This window comes from Leuresthes tenuis, unplaced genomic scaffold (assembly GCF_036924035.1).
Source record: "Leuresthes tenuis unplaced genomic scaffold, fLeuTen1.0.hap1 SCAF_4, whole genome shotgun sequence".
Classification (NCBI taxonomy): Eukaryota; Metazoa; Chordata; class Actinopteri; order Atheriniformes; family Atherinopsidae; genus Leuresthes; species Leuresthes tenuis.
Window position 1 is genome coordinate 33,944,642 of NW_027325358.1, and position 25,302 is coordinate 33,969,943.

Here is a 25,302-nt window from a genome sequence, read left to right on the forward strand (position 1 = left end):
TACAAAAGAAATGTGCTTGGATTCATGCGTGCGCACACATTGATACATCCGGATATTTTTGTACGTTGGAGGGCATTTTGGTTTGAGCGTACGCCATGTTTCAGTAGGAAATCCACGCAAGTCTTTGTACATGAGGCCCCAGGTCTTTATGTCTTCAAGACATGCTGGTAGTCTGACCAACCTATTGGTTTCATCTGGTTTCACAGATAAGTACAGCTGAGTATCATCAGCATAGCAATGGAAATGTATGCCATGTTGTCTAATAATGTTACCTAATGGAAGCATGTATAAAGTGAAACAAATCTTACTCTGGTGTGTGAGGAAGATTAATTTACAAGAACAAACTAGAATCTATCAGATAAATATGACGTAAACCAGCCTAATCCAGTTCCTTTAATCCCAATAACATGTTGAAGTCTATGTAATAGAATGCTGATATCGATAAGAGGACAAGCACAGACACAAGTCCGCTATCAGAGGCTAAGAGGAGATCATTGGTAACTTTCACCAGTGCTGTTTCTGTGCTATGATGCACTCTGAATCCTGACTGAAACGCTTTAAACAGACTATTTCTGTGTAAATGATCACAAAGAAGTTTTTAAAAAAAAACTTTAAACAAAAAAAGGGAGATTGGATATAGGTCGATAATTAGCTTCAGGTTAACACTTCAGGTTTTTTAAGTAAAGGTTTAATTACAGCAACCTTAAAAGTCTGAGATACACATCCTGTGTCACAATTTACATTTTGATTCATGTCTTGTCTTGTCATTTCCTGTTTTATTTTGAAATCAGTAACTTCCCTCTCGTTTCAGGTACCTTGCTCTTCCTCCTGTGTCAAGCGTCTGATTGTCCTCCTTGATTCCCAGTGTTTCCACCTGTTCCCCTTGGCTCTTCATGTGCTCAAATAGTCTGCGTCTCCCTTGTTTGGTGCCAGTGTGTGTTTCTATCATGAGCCTCACCCTCGTGTCTTTGTTCCTCGAATACCACAGTCGAAGAATCCTTGAGCCTGCAGTCGAGCGATTCTCCTGCAGAGCGTATCCTTTGTTGTTCTTTAGCCATAGCTTTAGTTTGATAAAAGTAAGTTTCATAGCCGCTTACTGTTCCTCTGTTTATTTGGAGTGATTTTGTGTTTTGTTTTAGAGATCTTTGCGCCGCCGGTAAAGGTGTGCTTCAAGTTAATTGTTTAAGTTTTATAGTGCCTCCAAGAGAGCTTCTTTTGTTTATGTCTGCTTCAACAGGAGAGCGAGAGAGTTTATTTTGTAATCGTTTATAGCCTTTAATTTTTCCTCCTAGAGTGGAGAGTACTTTGTTTGTTAATTTTCATAGCCGCACTCTCCACAACCATAGTTACTGAGGAGATTGTGTTAGGAGTTTCACAGGCTCTTCATTTGCTCTTCCTGGAGATCCTCAACCTGTAGTTTATATTAAACACGTTTGCCTTCAAAAGACATCTGTGTCCTGAGGCCTTGACATCCTGTCAACAAAGACCAATTGTCAAATCAATATAGAAGTGTCAGTTAAGGAGAAAACCTCCTTGAACAGTCTGGTTGGGATCGGGTCTAAAATACAAGTTGATGGATAAGAAGAGACAATTGCAGTTTTTAGCTCAGAGAGATCTGAGCAGTCTAAATATAAATCAGGTTCTAAAGATACTTCTAAAGCTGCTGTACTTGATGAAACATTAGCGAAAATAGTGGAAAGTATTCCAATAATCTTCTCTCTGATAGAAACAATTGTATTGGTGAAGAAGCTCAAGAAATCATCACTACTGAGAGTTAAAGGAATACATGGCTCAACAGAGTCTTTGTCAGCCTGGCTACAGTGCTGAAAAGAAACCTTGAATTATTCTTATTCTCTTCAATTAATGATGACTAATAAGCAGTTCTAGCTTTACAAAGGGCTTTCTAATACGTTATTGAACTATCTATCCAGACTAATAGAGACTCTTCTACATTAGAGGAATGCTACCATCTTTCCAACTTTCTTGCACTCTGCTTTACAGCACGCAGTTGTGAATTATACCAAGGAGCTTATACCTTCTGACCGATTGCCTTAATTTTCAGAGGGACAAGATTGTCCAGTGCTGTACGCATTGAAAATAGAGTCAAGTTTTGCTGGAATAAAATTTATGTTGCTGTCCCCTGTAATATTTGCACAAGTGGACAACACACAGAAACAAGTAGAAGAGGTTTTTGTGATTTCCGCTTTGGGTGGGAAAAACTGAGAATCAAAGATTCAAAAGAGCTAAATCTAATCTTGGGTGTAGAACTGATACACTAACCACCTGTACAGGAAGGGACAGAGCAGGCTGTCCATTCTGAGGAGGCTGATGTCCTTTAACATTTGCAGGAAACTCCTGTGGATATTTTATCAGTCAATGGTCGCCAGTGTCCTGTTTTACACTGTGGTGTGCTCGGGGGGCAGCATATCCAAGAAGGACACATCCAGGCTGGGCAAACTGATCAGACGGGCTGGCGCTGTGGTCGGCCTGAAGCTGGACTCTCTGGTGACAGTGGCAGAGAAGAGGACTATGGACAAACTACTCGACATTATAGACAATGTCAGTCACCCTCTGTACAATGTCTTCAGCGAACAGAGGAGCCTGTTCAGTGACAGACTGCTCCTTCCCAAGTCCAGGACCAACAGACACAGAAACTCCTTTGTCCCTCACGCCATCAGACTGTGCAACTCTTCTCTGGGGGGGAGGAAGGGTATCAGGTGGTAGAGGAGAGAAAGGACCAAAAGGATTTCTTTATTTTGTTTTTTAATTGTATTGTTTTCTATCTTGCACGTGTATAATTTTAATACTAATTTTGTCTGAATTTCACTGCGGGAACCTCCCAAAGGGATCAATAAAGTTTATCTGAATCTGAATCTGATTTGTAACCCTGATCTGAAGATAGCTGCCACTCCTCCTTTGCCTTTTGATATGTGAAATGTGAACATTTGAATAGTCAGAGGGAGTTGATTCATTAATGCTGACATGATCCTCCTGCTGCAGCATGGCTTCTGTAAGACAAAATATATCAATATGATGATCACAAATCAAGTCATTCACTAACAGAGATTTTCAAAGGAGAGATCTAATATTCAGCACACCACATTAAATAGTTTTATGTTTTTGTTCAGTTAAATTTTTTGTTTAATTTTTTTCTGGATTTACTCAGACCAGGTTTTCTCCATAAAGATTGCCAATTATCTATGTATCCCACGTTGTTTGCTGGACAAAATCAGCGGTTGAAGAAGGATATTAAACATGTCATCACTGGTCAGATATGAGGAGTCCAACATTGTTTTGGCAAACATACACACAATGCAATGTTGATTTTAGTGACGTTGTTTTGATTGGCGTAACCAGGTATCATTACTGCAGACGTGAATAACTATTTTACTGTATTTACGCTTATCCATAGCCAGCAGTTTCAAATAGGATTCTACATCGCCAGCTCTGACCCCTGGAATACATTTTACTATGGTCGCCAGTGCCACGTTTCTGACTATAGAGCTGCCAATTCCCAGGGTTTTGTGCTCAGCGGGTGTATCGCTGAGTGGGGAAAATCTGCTAGAAATGTGAATAGTTTGATAGTGAACCTCAGGCTTGACTTTAGAGCCAGACAAAAGGGACCTGGCTAGCTATCGGGTGGTTTTTAATGGTGGACAGCCGAGCTTCCAATTCAGATAACCTCGCCTCCAAAACTACAAAAAGGCTACATTTGTTACATGTACCAGTATCACTATAGGAGGCAGAGGAGTAAGTAAACATCTGACACATGGAGCAAGTGAAAGCAGGAGATGAAGGGAGAGTACTGGTGGCTAGAGAACCAGACACACTGCCAAAAAGTGAAAATAAACACCAAAGCCCTCCCCACTGCAGGTGGCTACACCCACCTGGTGGGCATGTCTTGACTCCCTGGGCGTTTGGCCGGGGGCATTGGGGCATGCACTTGCCAATTTTGTTTGGCTGTCGGGTGTGCCTGGCCCTCTTGGGTATTCGGTTGGGCCACTGGGTTTGGTGGCACTTGGGCTCATGGGGCCCGGGTCCAGCACTGGACTCCTGTCTGGGCGACAGGGGCCTGGCGTGGCTGTGGGCTGTCAGACCTTCTTCCCAGGTCTCTGGGACCATAGGCCTCTGCCCTATGGTCATGGGGGCTCTGCCCGGCTTCCTCTGCTGTCTTCTGGGTGGATGCGTGGTTATCTCTGCGGTGGGCTGCCTGGGTTCTCTACTCCGTTGGGACAGCTGGTGGTCTGGGTCTTAGGATCCTCTCTGCCTGCTTCTGATCGCTGGGGAGGAGTGGGTGATGGCCCTCTGCACTCATAACTGAGCAAAATTCATGTAAAATCTGTACCATATATTTTGCATGTTTGCATGTACACACACACACATTCATTCACCCAGTCACATGTTTATTATACAGTTGCTGTGTCATCCTGTGGTTTCACACCATCCGTATCCACAGTTATGTTATATGTACTTGCTGCTAGTGTTGTTGCAGGTTGTGCTTTTTTTGTTTTGGTTTCTCTCTGTTTGTTTACTCGCAGATGTTGCTGATGGTTCTCCACCTGGTTTCCCCACAGAGACCGTAGGGTGTTTTCTGTTTGGTTTCTACAGATTTAGCAGCTAATTGTGTGGTTTCATCTTGTTTTTCATTCTCTTCTCCAATCATTTATTTCTATATCTGTCTTTTTTTCTGTGCATTCCCTCTTTCTCTGTCCCCCTGTCAAGTTCGGCACTATTATATGTAAAGTATTGTAACAAAAATAGATTAATAAATAAACAGTACTTGGGAATCAAAGGTATCTTTACATTCATAAAGCTTCCCTTGGCAAAGCAAATGTATTTGGCATAAAACGATATTCAGATTACAATTCTGCTGCCATAATGCTGGACAGGAAAAGGGTGAAAAAAAGACTTTTCGTCCTTCAGTATTCTTGTCATTTAGTTTTCTTTTTGAGCTACTGTCATCTTTTGTCTTTTTTTTGTTTTAATTTGGGTTTTGTCTTATTTGTTTTTGTTTCTAGTTCTACCTTCTCACTCTTAGCTTTTCTCAGTTTCCTCCTGTCTGGTCATTAGCTCCTCTGTCTCATCTGTGTTCACTTATCCTCAGCTGCACTCATTCACCACACAGCACTCTCCACACAGCGTTTAGTCTCCTTGTTGATTCACAGCATTTGTCAGATCCTTGCTGTTACACTGTTATTTTCAACTTTTTTAGCATGGTCAGCTATCCCCATTCAGCTCATCAGCATTCTCACTATTGCTTTCTTGCTTCTCTTTATCATTATTATTCCAACGTTTTTGGCACTTAACTACTCCTGCAATCTTTCACTGATTTCTACAGTTTTGGTATCAAAACGCTCAGCTCTTTCAGAAGATATCCGCTATGGCTTTTGTTGTTTATATCTTTTACACTTTTTAAACTATTCAACTTTGATTAAACTTTTTTCCTCGTTGAAATGAATGCAAAGTGCTTTCAACTCTTCAAAAACGTCCTCCTCTTTCCTACTACTTCTGCAGATTTTAAGCTAGAGACACCATTCAAACTTTAAACGCGTCACAACACATTCAACTATGACCAATTGGTGCAACTTTTTCAAATATTAAGCCAATTTTGAAACATAACACTTTCAAAAACATGAACAAATTTCAACTATTTCTCCTCTTTTCAACCTAACTACTTCTGCAAACTTACACTGATTTATACTATTTTGGTCTCAAAATGTTCAGCTCTTTCAGGAGATTCTAGCTTTGACTTTTGGTGTTTCTAACTTCTATACTTTTTAAGATATTAAGGTTTTAATGCAAATTTCATCTCTTTCTCCTTTTCAATCTAATAACTTCTGCATACTCTCACGATGTCTTCAATTTTGGTCTCAAAACATTCAGCTCTTTCAGGAGATTCTAGCTTTCCCGTTTGGTGTTTCTAACTTTTACACTTTTGAAAATATTTAATATTTTATTCAAATTTTATTCAAATTTCAACTGTTTCTCCTCTTTTCAACCTAACTACTTCAGCCAGCAGAGTGACACACTGATAATTTTGAACCTTTTCTGTTATTCAAACAAATTCTTCTAACTTTCATACAATTTAACTTGGAGAAACAAATCATACCTTAAAATGGAGGAAAGATTGTCCTCTTTCAGTCAATGTAACGACTAAAGAGCTCACATTTACAGAATTTCAGCTATGAGCCTTGAAGGGAGAGAAACCTTTCAATTTCTCTCACTATTTCCAATGGAGAGTTTGGTACGACACCAGAGACAGGTTCAACTGTGTTCAACTCACTGCCGTTTAAAAATCTTTCACTCCATTGAAATAAAAACTACATTACCGCATTCCTCTAACCCTTCTGGTTCTTACGGTCTTCAAATTATTTTCCTCACTCTTACAATTTTCTCACAAGAGGTAATAGTATCCATTCAGCCATTTCTGCTAGTTTGACTGGGAGGGTGCTTGTTAAGCCGCAGCTGTTTACAAACATTCCTTTCACTGTGATGATGTCTGTCTTCCCCTCTGCTACATATTACACTGCAGCCATTTTAACTATCACTCACTTGACTTCTGCAAAACTTTTTTCACTATTTTCAGCTTTTCTAGCATGGTCAGCTATCCCCATTCAGCTCATCAGCATTCTCACTGCTCATTTTTGTAAACATACAGACACATTTTAGAGGTGGATTTTTAAGTGTAGTTCCCCCATGCAAGTAATCTAGATGTGTTTTTCTGTTAAATTAGAGATAAATCCTCTCTCAATCTTAACTGTGTGATACCACACCTAAACGGTGTCAAAGGAATAACAATGCTATATGTCCATATTTTACATTAGGACATTGTGTTGAGGAGAAATATATTGTTTGTTAAGAGATTATATTAGATACATTTGATGTTATTAGGATAACAATGTCTCTTCATTATGTGAAAAGATGTGGTCTCAGCTATCTTTTCTTCAGTTCAAATTTGCTTTTAAATTATAACTATGCTTATGTTGGATAGTAATTTCCAGGAGATAGTGGATGAACTACAAAAGATGAAGTGGGTAGGACTGAGTGTCCACAGTCACATGGTCTGCAGGAATTTACATTAGACCAAGTGGGTTAGAGGTCCCTTAGTTTGAAACATAACAATGTCACACATTTGGAACTGATGGATGATAACATGAACTTTCTCTCTCACATACAGAAGTTCACAGAAGGACAGACATAGCAGCAGTGCTGTATTGTGTGTGGTTATAAAAAGGCTGACATTGTTTGGACTGTAACTCGACTCCTGCAGGCTACATGATGAACTGCTCTGGAATACTATGACTATTCTTAGATCTTTTGTTATCCTGACAGTGGTTGTTTAGAATCAAGCTGGCGGCATGTGGAAGGTCAAACGTAAGTGTCCCATCGTTTTCCCTGCATACCTCAATGTTTTTTGCTCTGGAAAATAACTCATTACCACATATGTTTGATAGATTAAACATGGTTTTATCCAGATAGAGTAATATGTGCATGACTGTCCATGAGAACAAAATTCTTCTGTGATATCACAGAAGACTTTTCATTATTGTATCCTGTCGTTCAGAGCCCCTGAACTTAGAATTTTTATAACTGCAACTTGTACTGCTACCTGTTCAGTTATGATATAGAGCTTTCCGCTGTGAACAAACATAAACTGTATCTTAAATGTTTATGTTAAATGTTTATATATTATACACATACGTGAAAAGTATGTACAAGGGAAGACTTTGAAGGGAAGTATTAATTTGTAACTGGCACATTGATTAATTGCAAAAAAATCAAAACCTCAATTAACACACTTTTGAAAGTTTTTATTATATATATGAAACAAAGAAAGGGAATAAATAATAAAAAACAGTACCTGGTCTGTGTTGTCAAATATTTTAACGTGTCTTATCGATCTGTGTGTTTTTTTATGCAGCTCCAGTTGCATTTCCTATGGAGATGAGGTACCAGGCCATCTTAGAGGTAAATAGTATGATCCAGCATCTTATATTGCAGTTCAGTAACCTCTTCTGGTAGCTACTGTATAATATGAGTTACAGCTTGTACACATTTTTCTATTACAGTGAAGGATAATCAATGTGACAAAGTTAGGCTCTCTGAGAAAGTGATGCTTTTCTTTTAATACAAGTATTTGAAATTACTACAGACACTCGATTGTTCTGAAGGCGCCCAGATACGATATTCAATTCAATTAAATTAAATTTTATTTATATAGCGCTAGATTACAACAATTGTCATCTCAAGGCACTTAAATAATATAGTCCAATTCAAGCCAATTGGAATTCTATTCATCCATCCCTAACTATAAGCTTTATCAAAAAGGAAAGTTTTAAGCTTAATCTTAAAAGTGGAAAGGGCGTCTGCTTCCTGGACATTTACTGACAGCTTATTCCACAAGAGAAGGGCATGATAACTGAAGGCTCTGCCTCCCATTCTACTTTTAGAAACTCTGGGAACAACAAGTAAACCTGCAGTTTGGGAGCGAAGTGCTCTGTTAGGAAAATACCTTACAATGAGATCTTTAAGATATGATGGAGCTCATTAAGAGCTTTATATGTGAGGAGAAGAATCTTAAATTCTGAATTTAACAGGGAGCCAATGAAGAGAAGCTAAAACTGGAGAAACATGATCTCTCCTGTTAGTTCTCATCCGAACTTTGGCTGCAGCATTTTGGATCAGCTGGAGGCTTTTCAGAGAATATGTGGGACAGCCCAATAATAAGGAATTACAGTCCAATCTTGAAATAACAAATGCATGAACTAGTTTCTCTGCATCACCCTGAGACCCTGTTCCTGATTTTAGCAATATTACGAAGGTGAAAGAAGGCAGTCCTAGAAACCAGTTTTATATGTGCGTCAAATGATAAATTCTGGTCAAAAATAACTCCAAGGTTCCTCACTGTCGAACTAGAAGCCAAGAAAATACCATCCAGATTAACTATATAACTAGACAATTACTCCCTGAAGTGCTCAGGTCCAAAGAGAACAACTTCAGTTTTTTCTGAATTTAAAAGCAGACAGTTCTGAGTCATCCAGGTCTTTATGTCTTTAAGACAGGCTTGTAGTTTGACCAACCTATTGGTTTCATCTGGTTTCATAGATAAGTCCAGCTGAGTATCATCAGCATAACAATGGAAATTTATGCCATGCTGTCTAATAATATTACCTAATGGAAGCATGTACAAAGTAAAAAGAATTGGTCCAAGCACAGAACCCTGAGGAACTCCATGACTTACTCCAATGTGTGAGGAAGATTCTTCATTTACAAGAACAAACTGTAATCTATCAGATAAGTATGACTTAAACCAGCCTAAAGCAGTTCCTTTAATCCCAATAACATGTTCAAATCTCTGTAACAGAATGCTGTGATCGATCGTATCAAATGCAGCACTGAGATCCAACAGGACAAGCACAGAAACAAGTCCGCTATCAGAGGCTAAGAGGAGATCATTGGTAACTTTCACCAGTGCTGTTTCTGTGCTATGATGCACTCTGAGTCCTAACTGAAACTCTTCAAACAGATTATTTCTATGTAAATGATCACAAAGTTGAACTGCAACTATTTTAGCAGTTTCAGCAACACTTCTGAATAAAGAGTAGGTTTTTTAAGTAAAGGTTTAATTGCAGCAACCTTAAAAGTCTGAGGTACATATCCTGTCAACAAAGACAGATTGATCAAATCTAATATGGAAGTGTCAATTAAGGGGAAAACTTCCTTGAACAGCCTGGTTGGGATTGGGTCTAAAATACAAGTTGATGGTTTAGAAGAGACTATTGCTGTTGTTAGCTCAGAGAGATGAACTGGGCAGAAGCCATCTAAATACAAATCAGGTTCTAAAGATACTTCTAAAGCTGCTCTACTTGATGATACATCAGTGATAATAGTGGGAAGGATTCCATTAATCTTCTCTCTGATAGAAACAATTTTATTGATAAAGAATCTCATGAAATCATCACTGCTGAGAGTTAAAGGAATACATGGCTCAACAGAGCTCGGACTCTTTGTCAGCCTGGCAACAGTGCTGAAAAGAAACCTGGGATTATTCTTACTCTCTTATATCAATGATGAATAATAAGCAGTTCTAGCTTTATGAAGGGCTTTCTTATACGTTATTAAACTATCTTTCCAGACTAATTGAGACTCTTCTAAATTAGAGGAACGCCACTGTCTCTCCAGCTTTCTTGCAGTCTGCTTTAACGCACACAGCTGTGAATTATACCAAGGAGCCAACCTCTTCTGATTGATTACCTTTATTTTCAGAGGGGCAACATTGTCCAGTGTTGTACGCATTGAAACTATAGTGCTGTCAACAAGAGAGTCAAGTTCTACTGGAGTAAAATATAGGTAGCCGTCCTCTGTCGTATCTGCACATGGCAGTGAAGAAAAGGATGATGAAATCAACTCTTTAAATTTGGTTACAGCATTCTCTGATAGACACCTATATGTAAAATTCTTCTCAGAAGCCATATAGTCAAGTAATGTAAATTCAAAAGTTATTAAAAAATGGTCAAACAAGACCACAAGATAAGTTAGTGAGTAGGTCTGTGAAAATCCAATAGAGTCTAATATAGAATTAAAGTTAATATTTAGGCTGTCATTTTCAACATCTACATGAATATTAAAGTCACCCACTACAATGACTTTATCTGTACTCAGTACTAACTGTGATAAAAACTCTGAGAATTTAGACAGAACCAGACTCAGGAAGGGTGGGTGGACGATACACAACAACAAACACGAGGCTTTTGTGATTTCCACCTTGGGTGGGAAAAACTGAGAATCAGAGATTCAAAAGAGCTAAAACTAATCTTGGGTCTAGGACTGATTAGTAACCCTGATCTGAAGATAGCTGCCACTCCTCCTCCTCTGCCTGTGGTTTGAGGAACGTGAACATTTCAATAGTCAGAGGGAGTTGATTAATTTCTGTAGCTTTGTAGGGCGGCTGTAGCTCAGGAGGTAGAGCAGTCACCCACGTGAACCCCACGTTGCCCCCCCAAGGGTATGAATGTGTGTATGAATGATTAGAAAAGCACGTAGTTATGAATCTTAATATGTATGAATATGAATGTGTGTGAGTGGGGTGAATGCTGCATGTAGTGAAGCGCTTTGAGTGGTCAGCTAGACTAGAAAAGCACAGTCCAGAAAAGTACAAGTCCATTTACCATTAATTAATGCTAACCAGGTTTCTGTAAGACAAAATGTATCAATATGATGATCAAATCATTCACTAACAGAGACTTCAAAAGGAGAGATATAATATTCAGCAAACCACATTTAATAGTTTGATGTTTTTGTTCAGTTAAAGTTTTTTTTTTAAATTTTTTTTGCACAAGACGATTTGCTCCTTTTGTGTTTTTTGATGTGTGTGTGTGTGTGTGTGTGGGGGGGGGGGGGACTACGTCTTACAACCCTGGGTTGTCATGTTTTTGGATGACTAATAAATTCGTCCATATTTCTAGAAATGAGAGCCGCTCCTTCCAAAGTGGGATGGATGCCGTCTCTCCTCATCAGACCAGGTTTTCTCCAGAAAGATTGCCAATTATCTATGTAGCCCTGCAATATTGGCTGGGGCTTCTCTGTGTGGAGTTTGTTCTCCTTGTACTTTGGTTTGCTCCCACTGTCCAAAATTATGTATGCCAGGTGTGGCGTACTCACTAATAAATTAAGGAAAAACAAAGAAATACCTCGATAAAAAGAGCACCACCTTCCAAGATGGAATAATGTTAGAATGAACCTGAATCAGTCTCACAGCGCTACTCAGTAGTTCTCTCTTGAATTGACCACAGAATTACACAAGGAAACTACTCATTAAAATATATGCTAAATATTTATTGAAAGCTTAAACCAGAACGGGAAGCTTTAATTACAAACAAGAAAAGAGTGTGTGTTATAAGAACTTATTTGCACGTGACATGGACTGTCTTGTGAGGTAGGAAACAACTTGTGACTATGTTTAGTGAGATATCATTCATAGAATGAAAAAGATCCTAGAGCTGAGTTAAATGTGGGGTCCTAAATCTAGACACTATATGTGGCTTAATGCCTAGCAACTTTGAAGTATTTAACGCTACAACGCTGCATCTTTAAACACCAACCATAACAAAAATAACTTTTAATTGTCATTGAAGCTGCACATGCCCCCCTGCTGAACAGCTTATCTGAGCACTACCGGTCAGTGGAAGTCAGGATGCTGATGGAAGCGGGGACAGGGAGCTTCTTTCCCTGGAGTCCGCTACTGGGCTCTTTGAATAGAAGAAATTGGTTTGTCTGTTAGTTGGCTTCTGCAGGCCTTCAGTGTGTTGGTAAGATGAGTCGAGCAACATTCAAATCATCTGAGAGAATCAAGGGTCAATTTAAAGTGCAGTGATAAACTGATGAATTTGAGTCAGTAAGTCCGACACAGAAATGTTAACGGGTCTTCCAGAGATCAAGCATCACTTATTCCACAGGTTTGTTACACAGGTTAATTGATTGTTCTAAATTTACCCTGGAAGTGTGAGTGTGCATGGTTGTTTGGTTATGTAATGGACTGATGACCTGTTCAGATTGTATTCAGTCCCTCACCTGGTGGCAGCTGGGATAGGCCCCAGACCTCCTGCACACCTGAATAGGGATAATGTGGGTATGGAAAAAGAAAAAAACATTGAACTGACTCAAAATTGCTTATACTTTCTGACTGGACAGATTGATATTCCAAATGTTTAAATTACTTGGTATTAAAGTGTGATGAGTTTGTTTTTAAATTTTGAAGCATTGTATGTTTGTTTTTTTCTTTTTCTTTCTGAGGGGTCCTTAAAAAAAACACAGTTTAAAAAAATTATTTCTACATGAGTGAAAACACTTTTCTCTTACCTCTGTGGTACCTTACTGTGTGTTCAGAGTTTGGCTCCCCCTGATCCATTGTCCCAGTTCCACTTGAAGAGAGGTTCTCCTGAGGAAGAGTTTCCTGACCTGTGTAGGAACTCTACTTGGATGGGACGGATCCTCACACCCGCCATGTATTGCCGACAGTTCAACCGCTGCACCCACAGCGGTGTCATCTTTGATGATGTAATTCGTCCAGGCATCGAGGAACCAGGTGATAGCATAGTAATGTAAACATGATGTCAGAAGAATGGTAGCTATCTGAGAATTACAGTAAGACTAAAATAACTGCACAGCCAGTACCTTGTCTGTAATGCAAATATTATAACTACAATACAATATCTTATGGAAGATTCTGAATTTTAGATGAAAAATCTTTTCAAGGTGCAATATAAACACCGCTTTCCCACTGTGGATAGACAACATTTTGATTGGTGATATGTTGTAGCTTTGATATATAACAGAGCTGCAGCGTTATCTTTCCTACTTATATCCTGGAGTAAAATCACAGAGTATGGAAATATATGAACATTATTATATGCTCTCTGGTTTTTTTTCCCCAAAAAAACAGAGAGCTATGTTTCAGCCTTTACAGACCTCAGTGAGTGTGCTTATTTTATTATTACAAGAAAATATTGAACACGTATGATTTGTTTCTAAATGTTTTCAAGACAAAGCCCTGCTCTCTTTAAAAAGAATAGGCAGCACAACTTAGGTTAACAAATGTGCAGGTCTCCTCCAGGTAGGTAACACTAAAACACCACAATTGGCTACTTTCGATACAGGGGAACATAATTTCTATTCTGACCCTTTCCCGGAGGACTGGACTTCCCATCTTATCCCTCAGAATGAACCTAAACAGCCCACTTTCATTTAGGATCTTTTCATTCTCATTCACTTCTCACAGCTTATCACAATAAGTTAGGGTTCATAGGGTTCAACATAGATCAAATGCTAACTCGACAGCTTTATCATTTGGCTCAGCTTTCTTTTCTCCAGGACAGAACAATACAGCGTCCGACTCACTGCAGACTCTGCACCATTCTGTCTGTCAATCTTTTGATCCATTCAACTCACACTCACGACCAAGACCATGAGATACTCAAACTCCTCCGCTTGAGCGATTTACTTACTCCCAACCAAGAATAGGCAATCCACCCCTTCCAACTGAGGAGCATGGTCCCAGACCTGGAAGTGCAAATTTCAACCTGGCTGCTGCACACAAGCAGGTAAACTGCCCCAGTTTCTCAGTTGATTTAATTTAATGAAACAATTACTTTGTTTTACTGCTGGTAATGTGAACCAAGCTCTCACTCCACTTGTAGAGGGACTGATTGGCCCCAAACACCACACTACTAAGGCACTTTCCACAGGACACCACAAGAGACACAGACTTTCCACAGGACACCACAGGCATGTGCCTGTGTCTCTATGTGCCTCTCCAATTTCACAAAACACATAGAGACTGATTGGGCAGACTCCCATGCACCCTCCATTGTCCTTGTAATGATAAATAGCCTTGTCTAGTGTTCGATAACCAGGATGAAAACCACATATGTTGCTCTCACTGTATCTGACATTTGACTATCTTCCTGACTCTTCTTTCCAACACCCTGGAGAGAGGAGTTTCCGTCTTCACTTTTACAGGGAGGCATCTCTCAGCAATGTTACACAGGCCTGTCAACCAATACAGCCCAACAACATCCAGGGCCTTAATGAACTTAGGGCGAATCTCATACACCCTTGGGGGCCTGCTATTGTCGAGTTGTTTTTGGGCATTTGGTTAGGATGCCTACTGGTCACCTCCTCAGGCCACTGGGAGGAGGCCTGTCAGAACATTTCTCTCAAAAATAGGCTCAGAGTCACTGGATACGATTAACACAAAACATTTATTTCTTGCAAGAAAGAGATAAGTCCGCACAACCTGTCAGGAAGCTGGCTCACAGTTGTCTGACTCACAAAATGGTACTATTGCTATTTATATTATTTATGTTTACTGGCCACACAATGTTATGGGAAACTAACATTATTGTTATGTTATGGGAAAATGAGTTCAGACAGTCAAAAATAATTTCACTAGCTTCACAGTGTTATGAGAACCAAAAGGTAGCAGGAAGCCTCCCCCTTCACATAAACCTTTATTCTTTCAGCTTTTCTCATAGTATAACTTCATAATTTTTCTAACATTTCCCTCCTGTTTATGCTATGAGAAAGTAAGGATTAAACACTGTAAAAACTCATCATCTTGTACAAATAATATTTAATTTTTTAAACCTTTAATATTGAAATTGTCCACTGTTCATAGTGCATAGTAGCAATAACTCATGTTCTTATTCACAGGAAAATTCTCCAATGGCCCCATCCCCACTTGGCGACCGACTACTTCATTACTCATTTAGTATCAAAGGCCATGCTCCGAACAGTTGATTCAGATGAAATGGCAATGGACATATGTGTGATTAATAAACACAAAATGAATACACAAACATGTTAAATGAATAATAAATGAAGAAATTAATAAATGAAAATAAGAATAATGAATAATAAATTAAAATAAGAATAAATAAAAATCAGGAATAGTCAAACAATAATAATAACAATATAATGCAGCTCATCTGTCCAGTCTGTGCAATCGTCTGCTTCTGGCCGGACATCAGTTTGGCTGGGTCTGGAACTGCTAAGCTATTTTGGAAGGAGAGGTTACTAGCACTTCACTTCCATCAAAGAGGTCTTTGTCAGGATTAGTTAGGGTCCCTTATTCCCTAACTAATCTTCTTTTAGGACACTTCAGGATAAAATTCAGACATATTTCTTGACAGTGATTGGGGGCTGTAGATTGTTAAACGTTTGGTGGCTATTCTGTGGAATGAATTCTTCAAATTAGCTTTTCATTCAGTTGGGGTGGAGCACTTAGCTTCGCCGTCCAACCTTTTGTGCACATGTGGATAAAATTTGTGTTCCACCATCATCTTGGCATGATGGGCACACCCTCCAGAATTTCAGACACCTGGTCAGTTCTTTGAGTCCTGTAGTGGTTCTGCTGCTGATGCAGTTAATTTAACCTGTGAACGAATGTTAGCAGGAAAAAGCAACATATCATCTTTACAATGTTCTACGTTCAGGAATTGCCTTCTTAATAGGCCCAATTCCCATGTTCATTGGTCTTTGAGAATTCACTCGGGGTCATGCAAGGTAATTTGTACTTTAAACCTCATCTGTGTCCTCGTCTCCATCATCCACGTGTAGCTCGTTGTCATCATCACCCTTTACCTGTTGATACATTATGCGGGTAAGGGTGGTCTCAATCAGTCTTTGGGACAGTCCTCTCAAGCATGTGACCCAACAACAAGCACAGGTGACTACTATGGCTGACCTAGAACTCAATGGAGGGATAATATATACCTTCTGCACTGGGAATGCACTGGAAATTCCTTGGGATGCTACAGGGGGAGCTAGAGAGTATTGCTGGGATGAAGAATGTCTGCGTTCCCCTCCTGGACCTGTTGCCTCCGCAACCTAACCTCAGATAAGTGGAAGATAATGGCTAAATGTTGTTGTGGTTAAAAGAGTGGTCGGATTAGTCGTGGTCAGCCTCTTATGGGGAATTTATTGAACAGACCGTCACAGAGACATGTACATTTCAGCATAAATGAAAATTCCCAATGACCTCAGTTTGTGAAAACTCTATATACCTTTTTATATCATTCAGTGTGTACGTGGCCCAAACCCAATCTCTATTCGACGCCTGCTGTCTGAGGATGCTACTGCATCTTTGTCATTATCTAGACAGTGTTCATTCTGACCTCAACAAACATGTTATTCGAACAGTGTCAAGACATGGTATGTGGATCGAGCAGTGTCAAGACTCTGGTCTCCCACATAATTCCCCCTGAAATCACTTATTAGTTATTTAAAAAAAGAATGAAATAACACAAAAATAAGCTAAATTAGCTAAACCTACTAAATCAGGAGTGTTCATCATGATGCTGGGAACAGAACCTCTTTCCCAGAATAGTTCAACCTTCATTACTCAACTGATTGTTAACTCCGCAATGTGCAGATATCTAAGGAAAAAACTATAAGTATCACGAAATTCTATCCATCATCATCCATCCATCATCTGCCGCTTATCCGGGGGTCGGGTCGCGGGGGCAGCAGCTTGAGCAGAGAAACCCAGACGTCTCTGTCCCCGGCCACTTCTTCCAGCTCTTCCGGGGGGACCCCGAGGCGTTCCCAGGCCAGCCGAGAGACATAGTCTCTCCAGCGTGTCCTGGGTCTTCCCCGGGGTCTCCTCCCAGTGGGACGTGCCCGGAACACCTCCCCAGGGAGGCGCCCAGGGGGCATCCTAACCAGATGCCCGAGCCACCTCATCTGACTCCTCTCAATGCGGAGGAGCAGCGGTTCTACTCCGAGCCCCTCCCGGATGACTGAGCTTCTCACCCTATCTCTAAGGGAGAGCCCAGACACCCTGCGGAGGAAACCCATTTCGGCCGCTTGTATTCGCGATCTTGTTCTTTCGGTCACTACCCACAACTCGTGACCATAGGTGAGGATGGGAACGTAGATTGACCAGTAAGTAGAGAGCTTCGCCTTCTGGCTCAGCTCCCTCTTCACAACGACGGGTCGGTGCAGAGCCCGCAACACTGCAGACGCCGCACCGATCCGCCCGTCAATCTCCCGCTCCATTCGTCCCTCACTCGTGAACAAGACCCCGAGATACTTGAACTCCTCCACTTGGGGAAGGATCTCATTCCCGACCCGGAGAGAGCATTCCACCCTTTTCCAGCTGAGAACCATAGTCTCGGATTTGGAGCGGCTGGGATGAGAATCAGCACGAAATTCTATCATTATTCTAATAATCCAAAAAATTATCTCTACCATACAGATTGAAATAGAATCTACCGACTAAATTGAAGTATTGCAAAAGGGAATACATGCATGTAACAAAAACAATGCTAAAACAAGGAAACATACTAATAATGAATGAATAATAAAATGATTGAATAATAAAATGAATGAATAATTAAATGACACCACTAAAATGACTGAAAAACGTATAAAGTGTGAATTTTACACCTCGAATCAACAAATTAAACACTGTAAAAGCTCATCATTTCGTACCAATAATATTGAATGAACAATCATCAGCTGTAGCTCAGGAGGAAGAGCAGTCACCCACCAATCGGAAGGTCGGTGGTTCGACTCTGGCTTCCCCAGGATACATGTCGAAGCGTCCTTGGGCAAGACACTGAACCCCACGTTGCTCCCCCAGTGTATCATTGGGGGTATGAATGTGTGTGAATGCTTAGAAAGCACGTAGTTATATCCTAAGACGTGCTGTATGAATGTGTGTGAGTGGGGTGAATGCGGCATGTAGTGAAGCGCTTTGAGTGGTCAGCTAGACTAGAAAAGCGCTATACAAGTACAAGTCCATTTACCATTTACCATTTAAATCCTTAAACATTATCCCTAAATTTGTCCACTGTTCGCAGTGCATAGGAGTGAAAAACCCATTGGCTGCTACTTTTGTAACTCATGTTCTTATTTACGGAAAGATTCTCCTATGGCCCCATCCCCACTTGGCGACCGACCACTTAATTACTCTTTTAGTACTAAAGGTCGCACTCCGAACAGTTGACTGACACGAATGGCAATGGACATATGTGTGATTAGTTATGACTGATGATTAACATAAAATTAATGCACAAATAATATCAAGTGAATAACTCAATAAATCACAGTTTTGTACTATGTACAATGCAGAAAATCCGAAATACTCTAACAATAATAAAAATAATAAACTGTAATGTAGCTCACCCAGTCTTGTCCGGTCACCAACTCTGGAGTCGTCTGCTTCTGGCCGAACATCAGCCCGGCTGGTTCTGGAACTGCTAAGCTATCTTGGAAGGAGAGGTTACTAGCACTTCACTTGCATTAAAGAGGTATTTTCCACCTCCTCTCCCTGTCAGGCTATCTTCGGTTCTACACATAAGGAAAGAATTTTGTGAGCAGTTGGCATCCCGTTCACTGACCAGTTCTTCCATGTGGTGGTCCTCAAACCATGCCTCGCAAGGTCAGCTGTGATCTGGCTGCTTCCACTCTCTGTCTGAACATCAGTTGTAGCAATCACCTCCTCAAAATGGGTATAATGCAACACACCAATAGGGAAATCATTATCAGTATTAGGGATCTTGGAAGTAGAGGTTATCACCACCAGTCACTCCCACCAGCATTTTCTGTCAAATCTTTGATTTTATTCACAGCAGTTGTAAAAGTCCCATCAGATGCAGTGTTTTTCCAGGTATAAATGTACAACATTTTTCTCCAATCCTATGGCAAACAACACCTTTCTCTGCTAATATCCAATCTAAGGCTTGTCTGTTCTGCCAAGCCATCCTCCTTGTCTCATGTACTTGTTCTCCAAAGGCTACAAGCCCTTCACTTGTGTAGTTAAGAATTCTCTGTTGGTTGTAGTATATGTAGTTAATCCAATCCACATTTTTGTTAATTGTGATCCATGGTAAAATAGACTCAAATCATGCCGCCACCTCACTGCGTGCTTTGAACTCAAAAGGAATCCCTCTCAGCTGCCCTATTGCATCCACGTAAATGCCCATGTGACATTGCAATTAACAGTCATATTACTTATGTGCGTTCCACTGTCATTAGTAAATCCACCACTTGTAAAGCATTCAAACTCACCATTGTAATCTACTCTATAATCAGTAGGAAGCCCATCCTGTGTTGTACTAAGATTAAATTCAGCACAGCTGGTGGAAGAGCAGTCGCCCAGCAATCGGAAGGTCGGTGGTTCGACTCCGGCTTCCCCGGGCTACATGTCGAATACATGTTGATGTATCCATCTCATGAATGTGTCCATCAGTGTATGAATGTGTATATGAATGGTTAGAAAGAACGTAGTTATGTGTAGAGAAGGTTAAGTCCGAGGCCAAGGATGAACAAAATCAGTGTGTTAAGATCTCTGACACTGATGAGTATCCAGGTGTGGGTGTTGGCAAACAGCATTCGTCCAAGAGAGCAGAGTCTGGAGATGGTGAACAGGATCCCACAAACAGGAGGGTCTGGAAGGGGTCCCGTGGCTTAACCTTGTCTGTGTCTTTAGACGTGCCGTATGAGTGTGTCTGAATGGGTGAATGTGGCATGTAGTGTCAGAAGCGTTTTGAGTGGTCAATTAGACTAGAAAAGCGCTATACAAGGTACAGTCCATTTGCCATTTACTCCAATCTGTGGCCCTCCCCTTTCTCGAAAAAAATATGTAATTTCTTTGCCCCAAATATCAATCTGCACTTAATACCACACATAGGAAGCTCAAACACTGACCCTTTATCTTTGCCCGCATTTCCGTTGTTGGACCGCCACACAGTCCCTGAAAGTGTGTCATTCTGGAACAACAACAGGCAATGCTCCTGGAGCGTCTGCGCATATGAGACACTCTGTCGATGTCAGTTTTCGTGTAGTGTACCATGCCCTTCTATGCCACATATTCTGTGCTGCCTTCTTCCATAACCCTTCTTCCACAGTTACACTTTCTCTCTGTCTATACATGTGCATGTAAGCACCATATGTTCTTGGATTAACGTGACTGCTCCATCCTGTAGTGATATTTGGTATCAAGTCCCCCTTAACTATCTTCACAAATCTTTCCCTCTTTACATGATCAAACCCTCTCTGACTTGAGGACAACATGGTCTCACAAGATTGCACCTTCGTAGTGGTGTCCAGAGGTGGTGGTTCAGTCATCCGTGCAGTGATTCAAGTGGTACCATATGTTGCTATCTTCCACTTGAAGGTGTGTTGCTCGCACCACTGTGTACAGTCCTTCTCGTGTTGGCTCGTGCCACTTCCTCCAGAACACTTTGATGTACACCCTAACCCTGGTACCACTGGTCTCTCAACCAGCTGTTTGAGATCCAAGTCTCTGGCCTTCTCCTGCATATAGATTGTTCTATGGATAGTAGTTAGTTGTTTCATATAAGCTTTCAACTCTGTTTGCAACTGCTCAAGTGGGGGCCCTTTAAAGGGACCCCTCGACTGAGGTGCTGGCATGGATCGACCCATTAGCATTTCATGCGGTGTTAGGTGCGTGACCCTATGGGTCTGCATACGATTGCTCATTAGTGCAAGCGGCAAAGCATCCACCCAGTTTAGTTTAGTTGAAGCACAGTTTTTATTCAGTTTTACTTTCAAGGTTCCATTGATTCTCTCAACCATCCCCTGACTCTGTGGATGATACATGGCCCCACAGTGCTACTTGATCCACAGCTGCTGCAAATTCCCCTTTGCAACTTTCTGCACAAATACTGAGCCATTATCTGAGCTAATCTCTGATGGAATGCCAAACCGGGGAATCACTTCCCTTACCAAAAACTTTACAACTGTCTCAGCTCCCAAATCCTTGGATGGAGTTGCTTCAACCCATTGGCTGAAACGATCAATCACCACGAGAATGTACCTTTTACCATGTACTGTTATCTACATAGTCTATGACCAATGACTTAAAGGGTCCTTCTAGCAATGAAATGTGTCCCACTGGTGACTCAACACTCAACACCCAACACTTCATCAACCATCGCATGCATGTACGGTGACCAATATCCTTGTTGTTTTACCTTTTTCAGTACCTCTCCCCTAGCGCAGTGATGCAAACTGTGAACATCAGAAATCAGCATTGTCAACAGAGCAACCGGTGCCACCTCGAAGCCATCATGTGATCTCCACAATCCCTTCTCGTTCTTTGTGGCACCTCTCCATGTTCAGACATTGTGCTCTCTCACACCTACTTCCTGTTGCATTGAAATTATCTTCTGGAGTGACAGCTGGCTCCAGTGACACCATTGGTGCCAGAACAGCCAGCTGGCATCTTGATGCTACTTTTACTTACTTTTTACTGCTTCATCAACCACATTGTTACCTGTACTCACCATCTAGTTACCTTTACGATGAGCTTGACACTTTATCACTGCCAGATTTGAGGGGAGCATCATAGCTGCAATCAACTCCTTTATCTGGTACTCATGTCGCACTGGACTTCCGTCTGCCCTTTTGAACCCTCTCTGCTTCCAAACTGCTCCAAACAAATACCATGAGCATATGCAGAATCTGTGTACACATTTGCAACCTTACCTTTTGTAAGTATACATGCTTCCATTAATGCCTTCAGTTCAGCCAACTGCGCCGAACATGGCTGTTTACACTTCTCAGCTTTCACCATCACAAAGTCTCCACCTTTTTGTTCCACAACTGCATAACCTGCGTGATTACCCAAATGATCTCTGAAACATGACCATCCACAAAATAGGTAACATCGGCCTGTACAAGTGGAGTTGCTTCTAAGTCAGGCCTTAGTTTAGTTTACCTCATGTTTTCTGCTACACACTCATGTGGTTCTCCTTCAAACTCAAATGGAATGACATCTGCAGGGTTTTATGTAGTGCACTTCTGTATTCTCACATCTGGATACGTCAAAAGATGCATAAACTGGAAACATTTTGCCTGAGTCACAACATATTTCCCCTGATTAATTAGTTCTGAGATATTGTGGTGAGTTAAGATGATGACTGGGTATCCCCTTGATATTGTGGATACTTTCTCATAAGCATATTGCATTGCCGCCAACCCTTGATAACATGGTGTCTGTCATGTCACGTTTTGAGTTTTGTTTTTGTCTTGTCTTGTTTTCAGGTTTTAGGTTTATTTCATACCATGTTTTTTCCCTTGCACTTAATTAGGTTCATCCATGTCACCTGTCTTTGTTTCACGCTGCACCCCATCACCAATCACCTCCCCACAGTGTTTTAGTTTCCAGGTTCCCTCAGTTCTTTGTCAGATCCTTGCCACCTTAGCAGCGTTCATGTTGTCAGGTTGGTCTGTACTCGTTCAGTCATTGTTTCATAGTTTTGCCAAGTTTTGCTTTGTTACTTTCTCATAGTAAAAGTTGAGTTTTTGTAATCTGGCTCAGCCGCACCTTTTGTTTATTCCTTTTGTTTGTGTGATAATAAATCAAGTTTTCTTTGCAATATCTGCATCCGGGTCCTCCCTCTACACCACGTCTCTGACAGTGGCCAGCCTTGTACAACATTATCCAATTTTGTACTGTAGTAAGCAATAGCTTGTTTTCTGCGACCACTACACGTTTCCTGCATCTACGGGAAGCATACATGTTGTGTCTATTGGAGACGTAAAAGAAAAATGGTTTCTCATAGTCCGGTGTTGCCAGTGTTGGTGCTTTCTGCAAATCTTGCTAACTTAGCCATAGTTTGTCCATTTCAGTGGTGCTTTCAACCTTTGGTCTTTGGATTGTTTCATAATTTCTCCCAGAGGAGCACACTTGATTCCATAATCTTCTATCCAATCTGTGCTGAATCCTGTCATCGCCAAAAAGATCATAATTTCCTCATTTGTTTTTGGACATGGTGCTTTACTTACTCCCTCCAAGTGGGATGGTGAAATAGCATTAGTTCCTTGTGAAATGAATCTCCCTAGGTACTCTACCTTAGGCTGACAATACGGAAGTTTACATTTTGAACTTTGTATCCTCCCTCTCCCAGCCTCTGGAGGATTTTTATGGAATCTTGAAGGCAATCCTCCAGAGTTGGTGAGCACAGTAAAAGATCATCTACATAGCGTAGTAGTGTGCCGTTCAATGCAAGGCCCTCAAGGTCTTGTCGAAGGACTTGGTTAAACACATGAGGGCTATGTTTAAATCCTTGGGGAAGTTTGGTGTAAGTGTACTTCTTACCTCTATATGTGAATTCAAACAAATACTGAGGTTCTTCTGCCAGAGGAACACTGACAATGCAGAACACAAATCAATCACCGTAAAAATTTTTGCATCAGGACGCACATTGGTGAGGAGTGTGTAAGGACTTGGCAGCTCTGCTGGCCAATCCTGGACAATCGCGTTTATCATGAGCAAATCATGTGCTAACCCGTACTTAGATTTGTCTGCCTTCAATACTGGAAATATTGGAGTATTACACATGCTATCCGTCTCAACCAACACTCCTTTTCCTGCAAAGCCTTTATACCCCTAATAATCAAATATTTGGACTCACCCAGGGATCTGCTGGGCCCCTTGCGCCACCCCGCAGGGACTGGCCACAGTCATGCTGAACATTTGAATTTCCTTGTGCTCTGGAACATCTATCAGCAAAGTGTCCAAGCTTGCCACAAGCCAAGCACACTCCCATGGGCCTTCGTCCTCCCACCTCTCCTGGACCCTCGACAGGGTTGATATGGGACTTGTCCGCCTGAACGTTGTGTGTAAGGTGGTTGTGTTGTGACACCTGGTGTGTAAGGTGCGAGGTTCATTGCAGTTGAGGGTGGGAATACCTGTTCAGTGGCCCCCGGCATCAGCAGGGCCTGACCTTTTACCTTTTGCTTCCCTCGCAGTTCTCCCAACTGGAACTGGGCCAGTTTCCTTTGGATGTTGTTGTCCTTCTCCTTCCGTCTCCGTTCATCTTGTCTGTATCTTTCGAACGCACGCCTCGACCATGCTACCGGAATTGCTTGTGTGGTATTAATCTCATTCCTACCACATCTTCCAGCCTCGCCCAAACTGGATAGGGCAGAACCTCTTGAATAGAGTCTTTGAACAATGTCTTTAACACTGGGAATTTTTCAATTTCTTCCTGCGTTTCTTGTTTCTGTTTTCGCAATTGACGTTCAACATATGCCGCTGGATTTTCCATATCTAAGAGTGGCTCACCCCTGGGGTCAACTCTCAAAGGATACTCAGCGCGCAGTGCTTCCCACAATGCAGCTCGGTTTGCATTAAACTCAGTTCCATCTGCTCGGTAACTCAACATCCAATCATTCTTACTGTGTCTCAAAATGTCCTCCATCGTAGAAGCTCCAAAACACTGTGCCCATACTGCTTTAATGTCTCCAACAGCTAACAGTTTGCCCACAGTTTCTTCTTCAAAAGCCCTTATCCATTTGATTGCACCTTCGTGAATATCAGGCAATCTAGCAACCAGCCCTGCAAGGTCGAGCGTCTACCATGGCACATAATGTCCCTGGGTCCCTTTTATCAAAATTGGATACTGTCCTGGATCAGTATATTTATCTGGTGGGTGAATATTGGGTCTGTATCTCACATCATAACTTTTATCTTTACTGGCTTTGACATCTTCATGTTGTGTCTCTTATTTTTGTTTTGAATCCTGCTTCTCTGCTTGTTTTATTTCTTGCTGCAAATCAACCGTAGGATGTTCAGGTTCCACCCAGTACGATTCTCCTAATAGTTTATCATTAAATCCTCCATAGCAGTCTAAAACTTTGGATGTCTTTCTGCCTGTACTACAATATCTGGGAGTCATGTCTTGTGGTATAGTTTTGCCTACAGGGGGAGTAGTGATACAATCTTGATGTGACTTTTGGTGATCTGAGGAATGTGCTGTTGCTGAAGCT

At 41.1% G+C, this 25,302-nt stretch overlaps 2 protein-coding genes across 3 annotated transcripts in view; both read left to right on the forward strand.

Moving 5' to 3' along the window:
• Positions 1-3,347, forward strand: part of LOC140304777 (TNF receptor-associated factor 5-like) — a 42,178-nt gene extending 38,831 nt beyond the window's left edge. Inside the window, exon 5 of one of the 2 annotated variants that reach the window (XM_072383547.1) lies at positions 812-3,329. In XM_072383547.1, coding sequence (XP_072239648.1) covers positions 812-907 — 96 coding nt within the window. In that variant the 3' untranslated portion in view covers positions 908-3,329. Of the gene's footprint in view, positions 1-811 lie in introns of both variants that reach the window. The other variant, XM_072383548.1, reaches the window with a different exon arrangement.
• Positions 3,348-6,918: 3,571 nt separating this feature from the next.
• The window catches only part of LOC140304779 (creatine kinase M-type), a 42,101-nt gene continuing 23,717 nt past the window's right edge, over positions 6,919-25,302 (forward strand). Inside the window, exons 1-3 of the mRNA XM_072383550.1 lie at positions 6,919-7,374; positions 7,922-7,968; positions 12,886-13,084. Of these exons, the coding sequence (XP_072239651.1) occupies positions 7,359-7,374; positions 7,922-7,968; positions 12,886-13,084 (262 nt within the window). The 5' untranslated portion in view covers positions 6,919-7,358. The remainder of the gene's footprint in view (positions 7,375-7,921; positions 7,969-12,885; positions 13,085-25,302) is intronic.